The sequence below is a fragment of the Pocillopora damicornis genome, chromosome 10 (assembly GCF_964200805.1).
Source record: "Pocillopora damicornis chromosome 10, jaPocDami1.2, whole genome shotgun sequence".
NCBI lineage: Eukaryota > Metazoa > Cnidaria > Anthozoa > Scleractinia > Pocilloporidae > Pocillopora > Pocillopora damicornis.
In genome coordinates, this window is record NC_142679.1 from 21,921,784 (window position 1) to 21,937,207 (window position 15,424).

At 38.7% G+C, this 15,424-nt stretch overlaps 2 protein-coding genes and 1 pseudogene across 2 annotated transcripts in view; all 3 read right to left on the minus strand.

The window, feature by feature from the left end:
* Window positions 1-5,492: 5,492 nt before the first annotated feature.
* LOC149039394 (uncharacterized) overlaps window positions 5,493-15,424 on the minus strand; it is a 31,851-nt gene continuing 21,919 nt past the window's right edge. Inside the window, exons 4-5 of the mRNA XM_089185486.1 lie at window positions 6,733-7,251; window positions 5,493-6,566 (exon numbers count right to left, since the gene is read on the minus strand). Coding sequence (XP_089041612.1) covers window positions 6,250-6,566; window positions 6,733-7,251 — 836 coding nt within the window. The 3' untranslated portion in view covers window positions 5,493-6,249. The remainder of the gene's footprint in view (window positions 6,567-6,732; window positions 7,252-15,424) is intronic.
* On the minus strand, window positions 7,817-9,449 carry LOC149039395 (uncharacterized; annotated as a pseudogene).
* Window positions 9,514-14,018, minus strand: LOC149039396 (uncharacterized). Its single transcript, XM_089184063.1, has 4 exons — window positions 13,913-14,018; window positions 12,174-12,485; window positions 10,981-11,130; window positions 9,514-9,569 (listed from the first exon to the last, which is right to left on the minus strand). Exons 1-4 carry the CDS (start codon window positions 13,974-13,976, stop codon window positions 9,514-9,516), a joined length of 582 nt encoding a protein of 193 aa, XP_089040189.1. The 5' UTR covers window positions 13,977-14,018.

The following is a 15,424-nucleotide window of genomic DNA, read 5'->3' on the forward strand; positions in this document are numbered from 1 at the left end:
AACATTGGGCGAAATAAGACAGCTGCAGTTTAATTTTTGTTCAAATACATCACCTCCTTTGTCTGATTATAAGGTTCTCAGTGGTTGTCACAACTGAATTAATTTCCTTGGGAACTAGTTGGTTGGTGAAACTCGATTATACCTAATGCATGTCAATGGCCTATAATTTGAATGAAAACAGAGGAAGATGTCCTTCATGTGTTGTTTTATTCTGGTTTAATTATGTCCGTATGAGTGCGATGTATGAGGAAGCTACTCTTTACCAACTGTTTACACGCATTCCTCGTTCACCCACACTTGAGCATAAAATAAAGACGACCGTTTTACCAAAACACGTTGATGTTCCGCAATTTTGAGGTTGGCTTTAATGGAGAATTTGTTTCTTATTCTTATATTTATTTCTCATTCTTTGATTGTGAGGTGAAGCTACTTTTTCATGTAATCAAGTGTCATTCGTACATGTTCGTACATGCATGACTTGCGCCCTCGATCCCCCTCCCCCCCCTTTCACCAGACTGTTTACCTCAGGACCCTTTCAATTCCGTTTTATAATAATTATAAAGGATGAGTGAGGGGGGGGGGAGGGAGGGGGGAGGAGGGTGAAAGGCGATTCACAAGCTAACACTTAGTATCAACAAACCAAAGAACCTGTCAAACGAATTTAAACTCTCCGAAAAGAAATTGAATATCAATATTTTTGGATGACAAGCCCCGTCCGGGCTTTACTTCACGTCTTCTTTCAGACCTTTTCAATGCAAATAAAAAATTTCAATTGCGAAAAACTTATCACTTCCCCTCTGTTAGAAATAGTCTCGATAACAACTGACTCGTTTCGGCTGTACTCAAATTGTGCACGCGAATAAGAGGTTACGTGTCTGAATATCAAACGAACTCTTGTTATGTCAGTAGTTCGTGAAGCACCGACTTAGAGCTAAAAATATTGTATTTGTTTTCTGGATGAGCTGAATTAGCGCGAACACTGCTGATTAGCGGTAACGTGGGAGTGAGTGAGTTAAAGATACAAATTTTTATTTGTATCTTTGTCAGTAGTTTAACTTGAGGACCTCGGAAGGTGACAATTCCAAGCGAACATAAAGTAGGACTTTTTCTATTATCAGAAATAGATGCTTGAATCTTACAACTGATAGCTTGTAATCATAACATTGGCGTTGTTCCATTTGTTTCCCTAACTTTGTCTAAGATTGTTCACCTATCAAATCAAATACAGTGTTAATATTCAGAAGAGTATTGCAATTCCTATGGTGGCCGAGAACTGCCAATAGAAAAATCCGCATTTTTGAAAGAAAATTGTTTTCTTTTTTATTTTGATTGACATTTTTTTTTATTTTTCAATTTATTTTTTTATTTTTAAAATAGAGTGAAAGTAAAATCAATTGAAATAAAAATAAAATAAAATAAAACCAAAGTAAAATAAAATAAAACCAAAGTAAAATAAAATAAAACCAAAGTAAAATAAAATGAAATTATTCGACCCAGCCGAGAGCTGCCACTACCAGCATGCATTGCGTGCGTTACTGTCACACGCTCGAGTTCATCATGGCCGATGCATGGAAGAGGCTCAATGAAAAAGTTAAAGCAAAGCGTACCAAAAAAAACCAGCCCAAGGACCATCGAAGGAAAGATGAACTGACAGTTCAACGTTTGTCAGCAGAAGTTTCTGGAAAGGCCCAAAAGTATACAAGGATTGGGCCAAGAGAGTTTGTTCCCTTCGACGAAACTGAGGAATTGACCATTGGTAATATCAAGAGCGCTTGTGAGAGGCATTTTCTACAAAAAATCGGAAAGAATCTCGTATGTGATATCTTAGCAGGAGAACAGGGCCCATCGTGCAAGACTCTTGCCCAAATACCGGACTTAAAGGTTGTATAGCAGCCATAAATAGCAATCGGAAATGTGGAATTTTGGAAACCCATTTATTTATCATGACCGTCCAGGGAGTGGACCCAGTTTGGTCCTTTCGAAGAGAAGTTTCCTTTCTTTCGCCTTGCCTTCTTAGCTCCAACGCCTCCGCGAGCAGCAAGTCCATCGGGGTCGAGATCAGACATCACATCGTACACTTGATCTCGCGTAACTAACAAGTCATATTTTTGTCTTATTTTCTTGTGCATGCTTCTATATCCCAATAGCTTTCCTGGTCCTTCCAGGCGTATTGAGGAAAGTCTCTCCGTAAAAAATCGATCGCTTCTTCGCGTTTGAGGCCTTGTTTGACATACTTCTGCAGTGCACCTTTAAGGAGATCGTCTTCTTTCCACGATGAAACCCTGCTATCCGCCATTTTCGAAAACAGCCCGGGAGAACAGTCACTATATTCCCGCCATTTTGGATCTTTACGATGCACGCAATGCATGCTGGTAGTGGCAGCTCTCGGCTGGGTCGAATAATTTCATTTTATTTTACTTTGGTTTTATTTTATTTTACTTTGGTTTTATTTTATTTTATTTTTATTTCAATTGATTTTACTTTCACTCTATTTTAAAAATAAAAAAATAAATTGAAAAATAAAAAAAAAATGTAAATCAAAATAAAAAAGAAAACAATTTTCTTTCAAAAATGCGGATTTTTCTATTGGCAGTTCTCGGCCACCATACAATTCCCTGGCGCCGGGTTTTCTTTTGACCTCAAATCAACCAGGGGGATAACAGAAACTAAACAAAGAGACCACAGCACGGGCAAGACTTGATGGAGCATGTATGGGGAAAAAAACGTTACGTTTGAAATTTGACGAACAGTTCGCTTACGAATTTATGAAAGCCTCTTAATACTGTTCCGAAAACAATTATCGAAAACTATTCTTAACTGTATGAACAGCCAGTTTTTAATCCTGTTCTCTGTGGTAAAAACCAAACATGATTAAGCAGTGTTTAAGTTCGATAAAGTAGACACTAGTTCGCCGAGAAAGCGAAAGGGGACGCTTGCACAATATCAGTCACCAGATAAGCGTACCATACTGCTTATCATTCGAGCTGAAAAATCGTGTTCGGACAGAAGTAATTTTCCTCGAAACACAGATAACATGATGATTACCAGTTTCATCAATGAATTTTAAAAATGGAGCCTAGTGGATCAAACCTTGGCCAGGCTGGTCAATGCCACTTCCGGCTCTTATTCGAGGAGTGCTGTAAACAGGAAGTTGAAAAGGGAAGGGGGGGTGGGGGGTAGTAGGTAGACACTACTATATTATGCTACAAAGAAATACGGAGCCTGAAAAAGTAAGATCGACTAGGATCGACCAGTTATTTTATTTCTCACTGAATGGTCTTTTCGTCTTGCAAGTGACCTCATGCGACCGGTAGTCTTTAAAAGGATTTTTATTCTCTTTGGGCGAATTTACGACTTAATATTCAAACAGTGGTCTTAAATGAAATTCGATAAAAGGTGAAATGAAAGGGTATCTTGAGCTGTGATAAAGATGTCTTCGAAAGATGACTGAATAAGGTGAAACTGCTGGGTCAGGTCTAGATATAGTTTTCGGTGTGAAAATAGGGTTAAAATAAAGTGAAGAGGGACGAATACTACAGCAGAAAATTCTGTGGTGTGTTCCCCCCGTTTCGAGTCGAATGGAATGACAAAACAACTTCATCACTTCATCAGCTGATTATTATTTCGAAGAAAATGTGTTCAGGAAGCGCTTAACTCCCTGGGAAACTCACGCAACTCAAAATTGGCATGTTTCCAATTTAAATAATCAGGAAACCTTAGTGATAAAACAGCAAATTATATTTAAGGACGCGTCGATCAGTAGTTTTATCAGTTTATCAGGTGAGCAGCCAAGGAGAGAACGTTTTCTTGCGAGGAACTTCCGCCTAGATCAGTAAAGGTTTTGGAGTCCGCTCTTATTCACAGCGATATCAGTAAATCGTATAGCAAGTCAGGGAAGGTAAGTCCTCAGGATGTTAGATTTTCAGTACGATTCATTGTTTCAGTTCATCACTTCGCATTGAATTTTGAAGATGTGAAGATGTAAATTCTCCAATGTATTTCGCAACTGTCTTTCCTAGAAATGAAGCGATCTTGTGTTCGAAGAATTTGACATGATTCGTGAATGTTTGTGATGTATTTGAAATTGTCACCATGCCGCAACTGTCTCGATTTAGTTGTTTTCGTTTTGTGCAAGTGAATTATTAGCCGTATCTAAAGGATAAGTTTTATATAGCTAATAGTTAATATCTTCCGATTGCTCAATCATAAGTCCAGTCAGAAACTGGGTTGGAAACCCTAAAATAATTCGTATCGCTTTTTATAGCCGTCTTTAGGAATCTCCTGCTATACAAGGCTGTCACAGAAATAATTTGTTGTTCACTGTTTTACATCATATCCATGCATCATACAGTTTTCGATTACCCTGCAAAGACCTTCAGTCAAGGCTTGTTTTCGTGTGCCGCGAAAAAAACGTCAAAGACGAGTAAAAACGATAAGTAAAGTTGGGGGATCCACGAACTTTCCTGTAAAATACATATATATTTTTTCGTTCTTTCTCAAATTTACCTTGATGTGAAATTTACCTCAGTTGATGTGAATTTATAATTCGGGTTTATCTAACAAACATGAAGAAAATACTGACAGCCAGATATCGATTTATTGAGTTTCACTAGAATTTACTAAATCTAAATTATAGACCGACAATATAGGGAAAGTGATTGCTCTATTCTGTAACTCATAGAAACAATTCTTGGGAACTTTTAGTTAATCCACCAGCAAAGGATGTTCTCAATATATTTCTAACTGTTATTAAGCAGAAACGTTCTTTCCAACTAAGGGAAAATTACAGCGCTTTACTCCACTTTAAGTGAAAGAGCACGAGGGCCTCCTGAAAGACATTCCAGATGTTAGCAGAAAAACAAAAATACAATAAGTAAATAAAGTTTTGCGTGAACTTGAATATGCCATCACCTACAATCAGTGTCACGCGCAGCAAAATTTAGAAGGTCAACGGGCAAAAAAATTGAAGAAGATGGGTCACACTGGCTGTATCATTAGTGAAAATCGATTTTGGTTTTGAGCTGATCAAGAAAAAAGGATTGACTGCATAAGGAACCTTTACATTTTTAAATATGTATTCATTGAAATTAGATTCACAAGAATATGAAGAGCTGACTTCACAACTATTTCTCTACAAAATTATTACTTAGTCTTCATTACCCATATGTTATTATTTGACCAATGATCACTAACTTCCCTCCATGCCCGCTAATTAAAGTCTAAACAGTCCTAGCATTTGTATTTTTATTCTATAAGCGAAAGTAATTTGTGGCTAACATTGTCCTCACCCTGGAGATTATAAACTATTATCTTGCTTCACCCTAATATTATATGCTTTTAACGCACAATAATTTGTGTGAATAAAGACGTGGGATAACTTGTTGTTCATGCATCATGCAACTGAGAACATACGCGCCATGGTTAATTCTCACCCATCCCTCCCCCCCTCCCTCTCTCCCCCTTCCCTCTTTCCCCCCTCCCCCCCGTCTGCATATGTCTGCGGGCCTTACTCTAAGCCCTAAATCCTAAGCCCTAAACCTAAGAAAACATTACGCTCTAAGAGTGAAACTCTGTGAGTGAACCTCTAGGAGCGACCCTCGGGGAGTGAACCTCTGGGAGTGTTCGGCGCTAAAAGCTATGTACATCATGCAGAAATTTCACTGAAATAGCTTGTCTATTAGTAATAAATGCTAGTGCTCTTTGGTATCTTATCTCCACATGTAGATGTTGAGAAGCCACTATGCTTTGAAGTGCAACGAGTTCTTGCGTTGATCTCAGATTTTTTACAATCAGATAAGCAACTTTAACCATTGCTAAAAATTTTTAATACGTCTCACCCTCTAAATCCTTGTTTAAAACGCTTGAAATAAAGACTTGTTTGAGTCCACTGAACTTAAGAGATCAATACAAAACTGTATGAACCGTAAAAAACATCTGATTAATTGCTCCGAAAAGAGCTGGAAAAAGAACAAAAATTACAGCTTTTGCTGTCAACAAATTTATAAGGTTAGTACAAATTAAAAACTCACCTATTCTAGCAAATGTCGTTTGTGAATGTTAATTCTAACCTCAAATGTAAACGACTCTTGAACCACAAGTTGTGCTGTTTGCCTTACAGTAACACAACTTAATAATAAAATCTAAATAATGACCCAAAAAAGTCAAACTACAGAGTTGAAAAACAAACATCAATTAGCATTATCAAAACAGAATTACCACTTCACGCTAAGGAAAGTGCTTCCATGTATTTCAGTGGAGAAATGTTATGATCACTTCACCATGTCCAGCAGTATTATAACAACATTCATTTTGCTGATTTGTTCCGTTGTTGAAAGAACCTCCCCCTCCCCCACAGGAAATATCTTTATTCGCACCTCCATTTCCCCCAGAGTACCCTCCACCTCCCCCAGGTAACTCATGGGCTCCACGATATCCACCCCCACCTCCGAACCCACCCCGATGTGCTCCCCCCTCTCCCCCGGCTAGAAATCCTTTACCTCCCTTTCCCCCTTCACCAGAACCCCCTGAGTCTTCTCCATTACTGTAAAAGCCGCCACCACCACCACCTACAATAAAGAGATTTACAGTTGACGTTAGCTACTGAAAAGATCATGGCTTTAAGTAATTCTGAAAAAAATCCAAATTTAAACGACCAGTACCAAAAATACTGATGGATGGCGGTATAATGCGAAAAGAAATTCAATAGTTATAAATAGGAAATTCTTCACCTACCAGAGTGCGATTTATCAGTTTGTCCTCCTTCTCCGTTACTTCCTCCTGACAGGAATGGCGAGTTATACCCTGCATTTCCTGTTGTGTTTATGGACGCATCACATCCTGAATATTGTTCTGTCATTTTAGCAACTCCTCCTCCACCTCCGGCTATGATCAAAGGCTTGTTCTCTCCTCTTACTACAAATGTACCTCCTCCGCCTGAGCCAGTTTTTTTGTTAGAATACGCTTTTTCTCCTCTTTGACCAACAAGTATACGAATGATTTCATCTTTGGTCAACATAAAGTTTCCAATCATCCGCGCCCCTCTTCCTCCGTTGATGACACTGTCCTTACTGTACCCCCCTGAGGCTCCTATTGTTTCTATTCTGTATTCACCAGTGTGCGGCACAGTCCACAGTTGAATACCGCCGGACACTGTAACTTGTCCGTCATGATCCTGACCCGTGTAGTGACTGCCAACTGAGTTTGGACCCTCTGTTCCACTCTTACCAAGATTTGTAAAAACAGCTGTAAATCCTTCGTAAAACACAAGCAGTAAAAATAAAAGTTATGACACTAATAAGAAATTGTTAGTTACTTTGGGCTTTGCCAATACTGTAAAAACCCGCTTAAAAGAAAACGTCTTTTGCGGGTTCAGGCTGATTTTGTTCTTATATATCGGGTGTTTCTACAAAACAGCTTGAAAATGCTCTTAAGGTGTTCTTAAAATTGTTTCTAAAAATTAAATACCGCATAGACTACCAACAGATGAAATCAATGTGCAAGCACAACATTTTAATTAATTCATAGATGGAAGTAACCTTAACTGCATTAATCAAGGCAATAATATTATATTAGGGGAGGGGAAGCAGTTCTGGTGATAAACAACTCGAAACTCAGCAAAAATCAAGCAAATTCAAAATGCACAAGCCCCCCCTCCCTCCCCCTTCCCTCCTTCCATGTAACTATTGACTGGTCCCCAATCCTACAAGCAAACTGAGAGAGCAAAATGTCAGCATCCAGTTTCTTAAATTTCCAGCCCAATTATCAGATCCATTAAAATCTGATATCTTTCGAAACCTTGGGGGTTTGAGCCATTTTCTCAAACACTTTCTTGAGAAAAGGTCTCATCGTTACTTAACTCACTCCACGCTCCCCCAGTCCATTGGGTTATTAAGATCCTTTGCTAAATGTCTATCCTGCCATTTAGCGAGATTGTTCTCCTCTTCCAGCCATGTTTCCATTGTTGCACCAATTTTACCTTTCATCAACCGACCACGTCCTCCATCAATAGGCTGGATTTTGTCAGTGTGGTTTTCAGGCAACATGTAAACTGTAGTGTTGATCTGATTTCAAGTTTTCATGTTGATTTTTTGGAAGCCGACATTGTCTGCAAATAGAATTTTTTTCTTCTTTGTCATTCCCAGTTCCTGGAATAAATGTACCCTGGACCCACTGTAAGTTAATTTCTTCATCCTTCCAAACATCTTGCTGGAAATACACATCAACCTTCTTGTCATACTTTTCTTTCTCCTCAGTTGCCACACGCCCTTTTCCTCTGAAGATAAGAGCTGGCTTCACGTTTTGTTCCCCGTCAGCCCCAATACAAAGTTGTAGAGTAGCCTGTCGTTTATCTAAACCAGAAGATGGTTGTGACACGCACACTTCCTTAGCACCCAATGTGTCGCAGGTTTTATCTTGCTCATTTACAAATGGGACAGGAACCTACCTGGTCGATATTGTATGTATTTTTAGGTATCCATCTTCCATACTTTGGGTCAACTGTATAGGGCTTGTTTCTTCTCCTTTGTGTTTTCAAGGCTTTCCTCAAATCCCTGTGGAATTTCTGGATCGTATCCCGGCCATCATCTGTCCAGACTTTTTTCTTGTTGGTCCTTCTCCTCAGTACTATGGTGTGTCTTTTCTTGAATCTCTGGAACCACTTGCTGCTTTCTTTAAATTTTGCAGCTTCTTCTGCGCCATAGAATGCTTCGATTTTAGATTTCATTTCTTTTTAACTAAAGTTTGGACACTTTGCTTCCTGCTGGCTGACTCGGCAGGTAGAGGATTGGAAGCCAGAGGATATTTATCAGTGCGTCGGGATCTGTTCCCAGCGATCCTTCTCCTTTGTCTCTTCTTCGTCATGGTCAGAGTCAGTTCTGCAAGAGTCAGAGTCAGTTCTGCAAGAATTTTGCTTCTGTTTTTTTCCCACTTAGGCACCAGCGATCTGTTGACTCCTTGTTGCTTTGCAACTGTTTTGTATTTATTAGTTGATGATTTCAATGAATCCAAAAGATCCAGTGTTTTCTTTATGAAATCGACAGTGTAGGACTTTCGCTTGTTACTTCCCCTTCGATTATTGCTACGCCTTTGAGTTTGACCTTGGGCAACACCACTCGATTCACGTGGCACATCCTCAAGCTGTTGACTCCATTCTCTGCATGTTTGTTTCACCTGAGTGGTTGTTGATGTTTACAAAAATAGTCAATGTATCTCTAGATGCTGAGCTGATGCTGTTCGAGTTCTGTGCGGCAGAGGCCGGGTGCTTGAATTGTACGTGGCTGTCCAAATATTGTTGAACTTTGAACGATTTGTCGCAATGTTTGCATTTAACTTTGGCGCTGCTTAGTTTAACTGTCTTTTCCAATGTCGACGTAATGACGTACACTCTGCCATCCTTCAACTCTACTGATTTTCGTAAACCACAATCGAATAAAGTACGATTCATCTTCCACAATTCATCAAAATTGAGGAACACAAAAGTCAATGCAGTAATGTATCCCATAACACCTTGTGCGTCTATTGTCCTAGAGACAATAACTGTTTGGCTGTGCAGCGGTTTTCTTGAAAATGACCTAAAAGACATTTCGAGTGAGGGAAAGTAAAGTTTCAATCTTGAATATCTCTTGAGTAAAGTCAACTTTCTGCACAGATCAAACCATAAAATGGCAGATGGATGCAAATTCTATGTTCAGACAAGGAAACGTGGGTACCATGCTTATTTTGTAGATGCAACGGTTTATATTTTGGAAGTTATGGACTGCGAGCAGGTAGACTGTTTCTTTAAACAGTCTTTCTATGATTGATTTGGAACCTGCCTTTAGTTGTCACAAAACCTTCCTTAGTTGTCGCCAAACACTGCTAAGTTGTCGTTCCACTCTTCTTAGTCGTCACCAGACTCTCATTGTTTGTCAGCAAACCCTCCTTAATTGTCGCCAAACTCTGCTCAGTTGTTACCGAACCCTTCTAACCTGTCGCCAAACTCCTTAGTTGTCGCAATTAGTTGTCTCATTTCCGAGTTATCGCCAAACCCTTCTTACCTGTCGCCAAACTCTCCTCAGTCATCGCCAAACTCTCCTTAGTTGTCGCAATCAGTTGTCACAAAACACTCCTTAGTAGTGGGCAAACCACTTCTTACATTTCACAAAACATTCTTAGTTATTGCCAAACTCTTTTTAGTTGTCGCAAAACACTTTTAAGTTGTCGCAAAACACTTCTTAGTTTTCGCAAAACACTTCTTAGTTGTCGCGAAACACTTCTTAGTTGTCGCAAAACATTTCTTAGTTGTCGCAAAACACTTCTTAGTTGTCACAAAACATTTCTTAGTTGTCGCAAAACACTTCTTAGTTGTCACAAAACACTTCTTAGTTGTCGCAAAACACTTCTTAGTTGTCGCAAAACACTTCTTAGTTGTCACAAAACATTTCTTAGTTGTCGCAAAACACTTCTTAGTTGTCGCAAAACATTTCATAGTTGTTTCCAAACTCATTACACTCCCTCTTTTCCCTCCCATCCCCAACAAAATAAATGTATATCATTTCGATAAGTCATTTGACTGCTCTCTCAGTAAGCCGAAAACATAAGCTATCAAGATATTCGCATGAATATCACCTAAATCAATGGCAATGTACCTGAACACGAGTGTCCATCGCTTAGGTATCCCTCCTTGCAGGTGCAGTAATGGGAACCCACCCATTAATTTAGCAGAAAAATAGTCTTGCATGATATGCAGAAGAAGATTCAATTGTCTCTGAACAAATTATACAATTGCTTTATAACTATAATATCGAAGTAAGAATGTTAGTCAAAGTTTTATCAAAGTGCATTTTGGTTTAGGCGTGTCCCTATGTGTGTATTTTTGCCCTATTTGGCTTTTTTATGAAAAAAAAATTGAATATATAATATCTTGAAGAAACGGGGACGCTATTAAAAGAATCTACAATTCAAACAGAAAGTGAAACTAACAGTGACGTAATGATGATTTACCTTCCAAATTCATATCACAGTAAACCAAAACTGCCTTCCCTGTGCCAGATGGATCCAGCCAGTATTTGTTGCTTGCAGTGTTTTTTCCTTCGCTTGCTTTTATTTCTCGGCATGAACGTGCTGGTAACTTCGGTATCGAACCCAAGGGAGCTGATATGGGTAGTAAAGATGTTGAAAATAAAATATATGTAGGTGCACAAGTCGAAAGCCGAGAGTGAAAAACACAAGAGAATTAGAATGAGGATCTAATTCCATTCATCAATTCCCGCCTTTGAATATGATAAATTAAACGCTCTGTCAAGCAGCCTTCTCTTGGGAAGTGGGCCCCCCACACTTTTAAACCCTTCCTTTAGAGCCACCAGTTTTTTTACCTTCTTCCGAGACCCCAAGCTTTTTGTATCATTTTAAAGAATAAATACATAAATAATTTGTTGTCGCCATTTCACACATGCATCACACAAGCTGTTCTGTGAAGAAGTTAACTGAAAGTTAAACTGAATAAAAGGGGTAAGTTACTAAAGAAACTGTGGTGCTGCATCGGTGGGAGTGTATAACAAGGTAATTTGGTGCTATCAACTGAGTTGATAACGTAAGTTATAAAATAATTCAAATAGTACGCGCGCTCTGATTGGCCATAAAACCATTTTACATGAGCGTATGTAAACACGGTTTTCGTTCCTCTTTCATCAGTTATTTTATAAAAGAAATGTAAAATGGTTTCCGTGTTTACATAGCCTGATGTAAACACTTGGGAGGTTGGGAGAACACTCGATAAGCTGGAAACCACTCCACTTCGCGTCGTGGTTTCCTACGCTTATCTCGTGTTCTCCCAACCTCCCGCGTGTTTACATCAGGCTATGTAAACACGGAAACCATTTTACATTTCTTCATTGACCACTCTTCAGAGTTTCAAAACAGATGTTTCGAGCGTTAGCCCTTCGTTAGAGTGAATAGAGGAATTGTGGGTTGTGTGTCTGTCGGCAGAACTTGGAGCTACGCTTTTGGTGGGAAACTACAAAGCAACTACAAAGAAAAGGGATAGATCTAATATCGTTCATTATTAAAATTAAGAAATGATGGAAAAATCAATACAGATGAGTGCGGGAGATCAGACAACGCGGACTGTGAGCAAAGTCAAGCGTATGACCAAAATATTGATAATTATCATCCAACATTATTGGCTGAATAGTTACCTCTTCCGTTCAAACGGCGAATATAAAACCACGCTGGGTCTGAGCGGAAATTCTCGGGTCTTGCGTCCTTTGTGCGGTTGTTTAATTCACAGATCTGTTCTTTTCTGTTGAAATTATAGCTCTGGCAGGTAATTTCCCTTTCACATAAGATATCACAGATATGAGGAGCTGCTACTGTCATTCTCTTGAAAACGAAGCCTTTGAGAGCCATGCGTCGAATATTAATTTCTATCCTGCACTGATCCTCAGCAGTTACAAGGTTGGTGAACGAAACACAGACAAGAAAATAACGAAATATCCACAGCATTTTTCCTGAAAAACGAAATCCATAGACATCAGTGAGTAAACTTTTTTTCTCAAGGCTGACTAAGAACATTGGATAATTAGAAAAACAGGACCTTCAACCACCCCGCTCTTCTGTTATTCCCTTTTTTAAAGACTTATCGCAAGATAAAAACATTTAGCCTTCAAAATAAGTTATTGAGAAAATGACTGGAGGAGAAAATTCTTCCATTTTACGGTGGTCCTGGGTGCAGGGAAAATGAGAGCTGAAAGTAATGTAATAGGACTTGAAAGTTTTGGGAAATTATGAGCTTTTCAAGGTCTGGACAATTTTGAATGAATGAGCGGACGAGAAATTGATCGAGTAGAGATACCGCTGTCAATTCATTTTTCCCGGTGTAGAGGCGGTCATTCGTCTAATTTGTTTCGGCTTCGGTGTAATATCTTCATGACTACACAATCGTACTGGATCGTACACTATAAAGGCTGAAAGTATACTTTTGAACCTAAAATATCCTAAGGAACTCAATGACTCGATCATTGCCATCAGTCTCCGTTACGATTACATGAGACTGAGTAAAATTTGTTTAACAAATTTTTCTGTTGAAATAACCTGTTTTAGCTGGGTGAAGTGAAATTGCTCCGCAGGCTAATTCGAAACTTCCTTTCTCTTTCGATCGGTAATAACTTGTTCCTTTCATCTGCCCACTCCTTCAAGTACATGAATCTCTCGATTTACGTTTAATGAAAAACGGAACCAGCCTTTACATCAACTTTGAAGCCGAACTGTACCAAACAGCCAAACAGCGCGAAAATTAAGACGCTCATTTTTTTCAAGGTCTGCCAGTAGTCATTTTATCCATGGTGTACCATCAAAAAGTCAAAAATTAAACGTGGTTCACGGACATCATTGTAGAGACAGTGACTGTTTATTCAAAGTAAACCTTCCCTTTTGGCTCAGCCCAGAAACCATGTTCCCTAAAATTTTACATATTTGAATTTTGTCATTTTCAAAAAAATATTGCCAAATAAAATAAAAACCTCCTTTGAAATATGTGGTTGTCTCATGCCACTCCAGGTATGTAGATGAATTAAATAATTGTTGTAATAAGTGCTAATAGGAGATCCTTATGTGAATATTTCAAGCCTTAGTTATGTAGATAAAGATAATAAAAAAGTTATATGATGATTAAGAAAACTTTTAAATAGTTCTTAGACAACAAATAATACCCCATTCACAACATCAGCCGGGTTAAATTAAAACAGAGATGTGAATAACTGAATTTTCCATAGGTTTCAAATAATCGCTAATTTTTATTTTCATTCTGCTAAATTTGGAGTTGAAAAACATTGGTTTAAGCAGCTGCTAAGGAGAAGACGATTTTCAACCATGTTTAACAAAACAGCTTTAAAACATGTTTAAGCATTGGTGTGAATTGGGTTTAGGAAAATCCTACCTCGTCCTTCTGGTATTAAGGAAGCCAAAACGGTGAGAACGAAACAGTAGAATACAGACAGCATAGAATTCCAGCGAACAGCTACAGTAAGTTTTTCCTCCTTAAAGGAAACATTGGGCGAAATAAGACAGCTGCAGTTTAATTTTTGTTCAAATACATCACCTCCTTTGTCTGATTATAAGGTTCTCAGTGGTTGTCACAACTGAATAAATTTCCTTGGGAACTAGTTGGTTGGTGAAACTCGATTATACCTAATGCATGTCAATGGCCTATAATTTGAATAAAAACAGAGGAAGATGTCCTTCATGTGTTGTTTTATTCTGGTTTAATTATGTCCGTATGAGTGCGATGTATGAGGAATCTACTCTTTACCAACTGTTTACACGCATTCCTCGTCCAAAGAACCTGTCAAACGAACTTAAACTCTCCGAAAAGAAATTGAATATCAATATTTTTGGATGACAAGCCCCGTCCGGGCTTTAATTCACGTCTTCTTTCAGACCTTTTCAATGCAAATGAAAATTTTCAATTGCGAAAAACTTATACTTCCCCTCTGTTAGAAATAGTCTCGATAACAACTGACTCGTTTCGGCTGTACTCAAATTGTGCACGCGAATAAGAGGTAACGTGTCTGAATATCAAACGAATTCTTGTTATGTCAGTAGTTCGTGAAGCACCGACTTAGAGCGAAAATTATAGCTAAAAATATTGTATTTGTTTTCTGGATGAGCTGAATTAGCGCGAACACTGCTGATTAGCGGTAACGTGGGAGTGAGTGAGTTAAAGATACAAATTTTTATTCTTAACTGTATGAACAGCCAGTTTTTAATCCTGTTCTCTGTGGTAAAAACCAAACATGATTAAGCAGTGTTTAAGTTCGATAAAGTAGACACTAGTTCGCCGAGAAAGCGAAAGGGGACGCTTGCACAATATCAGTCACCAGATAAGCGTACCATACTGCTTATCATTCGAGCTGAAAAATCGTGTCTTCGGACAGAAGTAATTTTCCTCGAAACACAGATAACATGATGATTACCAGTTTCATCAATTAATTTTAAAAATGGAGCCTAGAGGATCAAACCTTGGCCAGGCTGGTCAATGCCACTTCCAGCTCTTATTCGAGGAGTGCTGTAAACAGGAAGTTGAAAAGGGAAGGGGGGGTAGGGGGGGGGGGGGTAGGTAGACACTACTTTATTATGCTACAAAGAAATACGGAGCCTGAAAAAGTAAGATCGACTAGGATCGACCAGTTATTTTATTTCTCACTGAATGGTCTTTTCGTCTTGCAAGTGATCTCATGCGACCGGTAGTCTTTAAAAGGATTTTTATTCTCTTTGGGCGAATTTACGACTTGATATTCAAACAGTGGTCTGAAATGAAATTCGATAAAAGGTGAAATGAAAGGGTATCTTGAGCTGTGATAAAGATGTCTTCGAAAGATGACTGAATAAGGTGAAACTGCTGGGTCAGGTCTAGATATAGTTTTCGGTGTGAAAATAGGGTTAAAATAAA

Bases quoted from the DNA above. Each gene is read 5' to 3' on its own strand.
- LOC149039396 (XM_089184063.1), bottom strand. From the start codon at position 13,976: ATGCTGTCTGTATTCTACTGTTTCGTTCTCACCGTTTTGGCTTCCTTA. The intron at 12,486-13,912 runs GTAGGATTTTCC...TTCGTTTTTCAG, and splicing joins CTTAATACCAGAAGGACGAG to GAAAAATGCTGTGGATATTT. The intron at 9,570-10,980 runs GTAAATCATCAT...AATGTCTTTTAG, and splicing joins CTGTGATATGAATTTGGAAG to GTCATTTTCAAGAAAACCGC.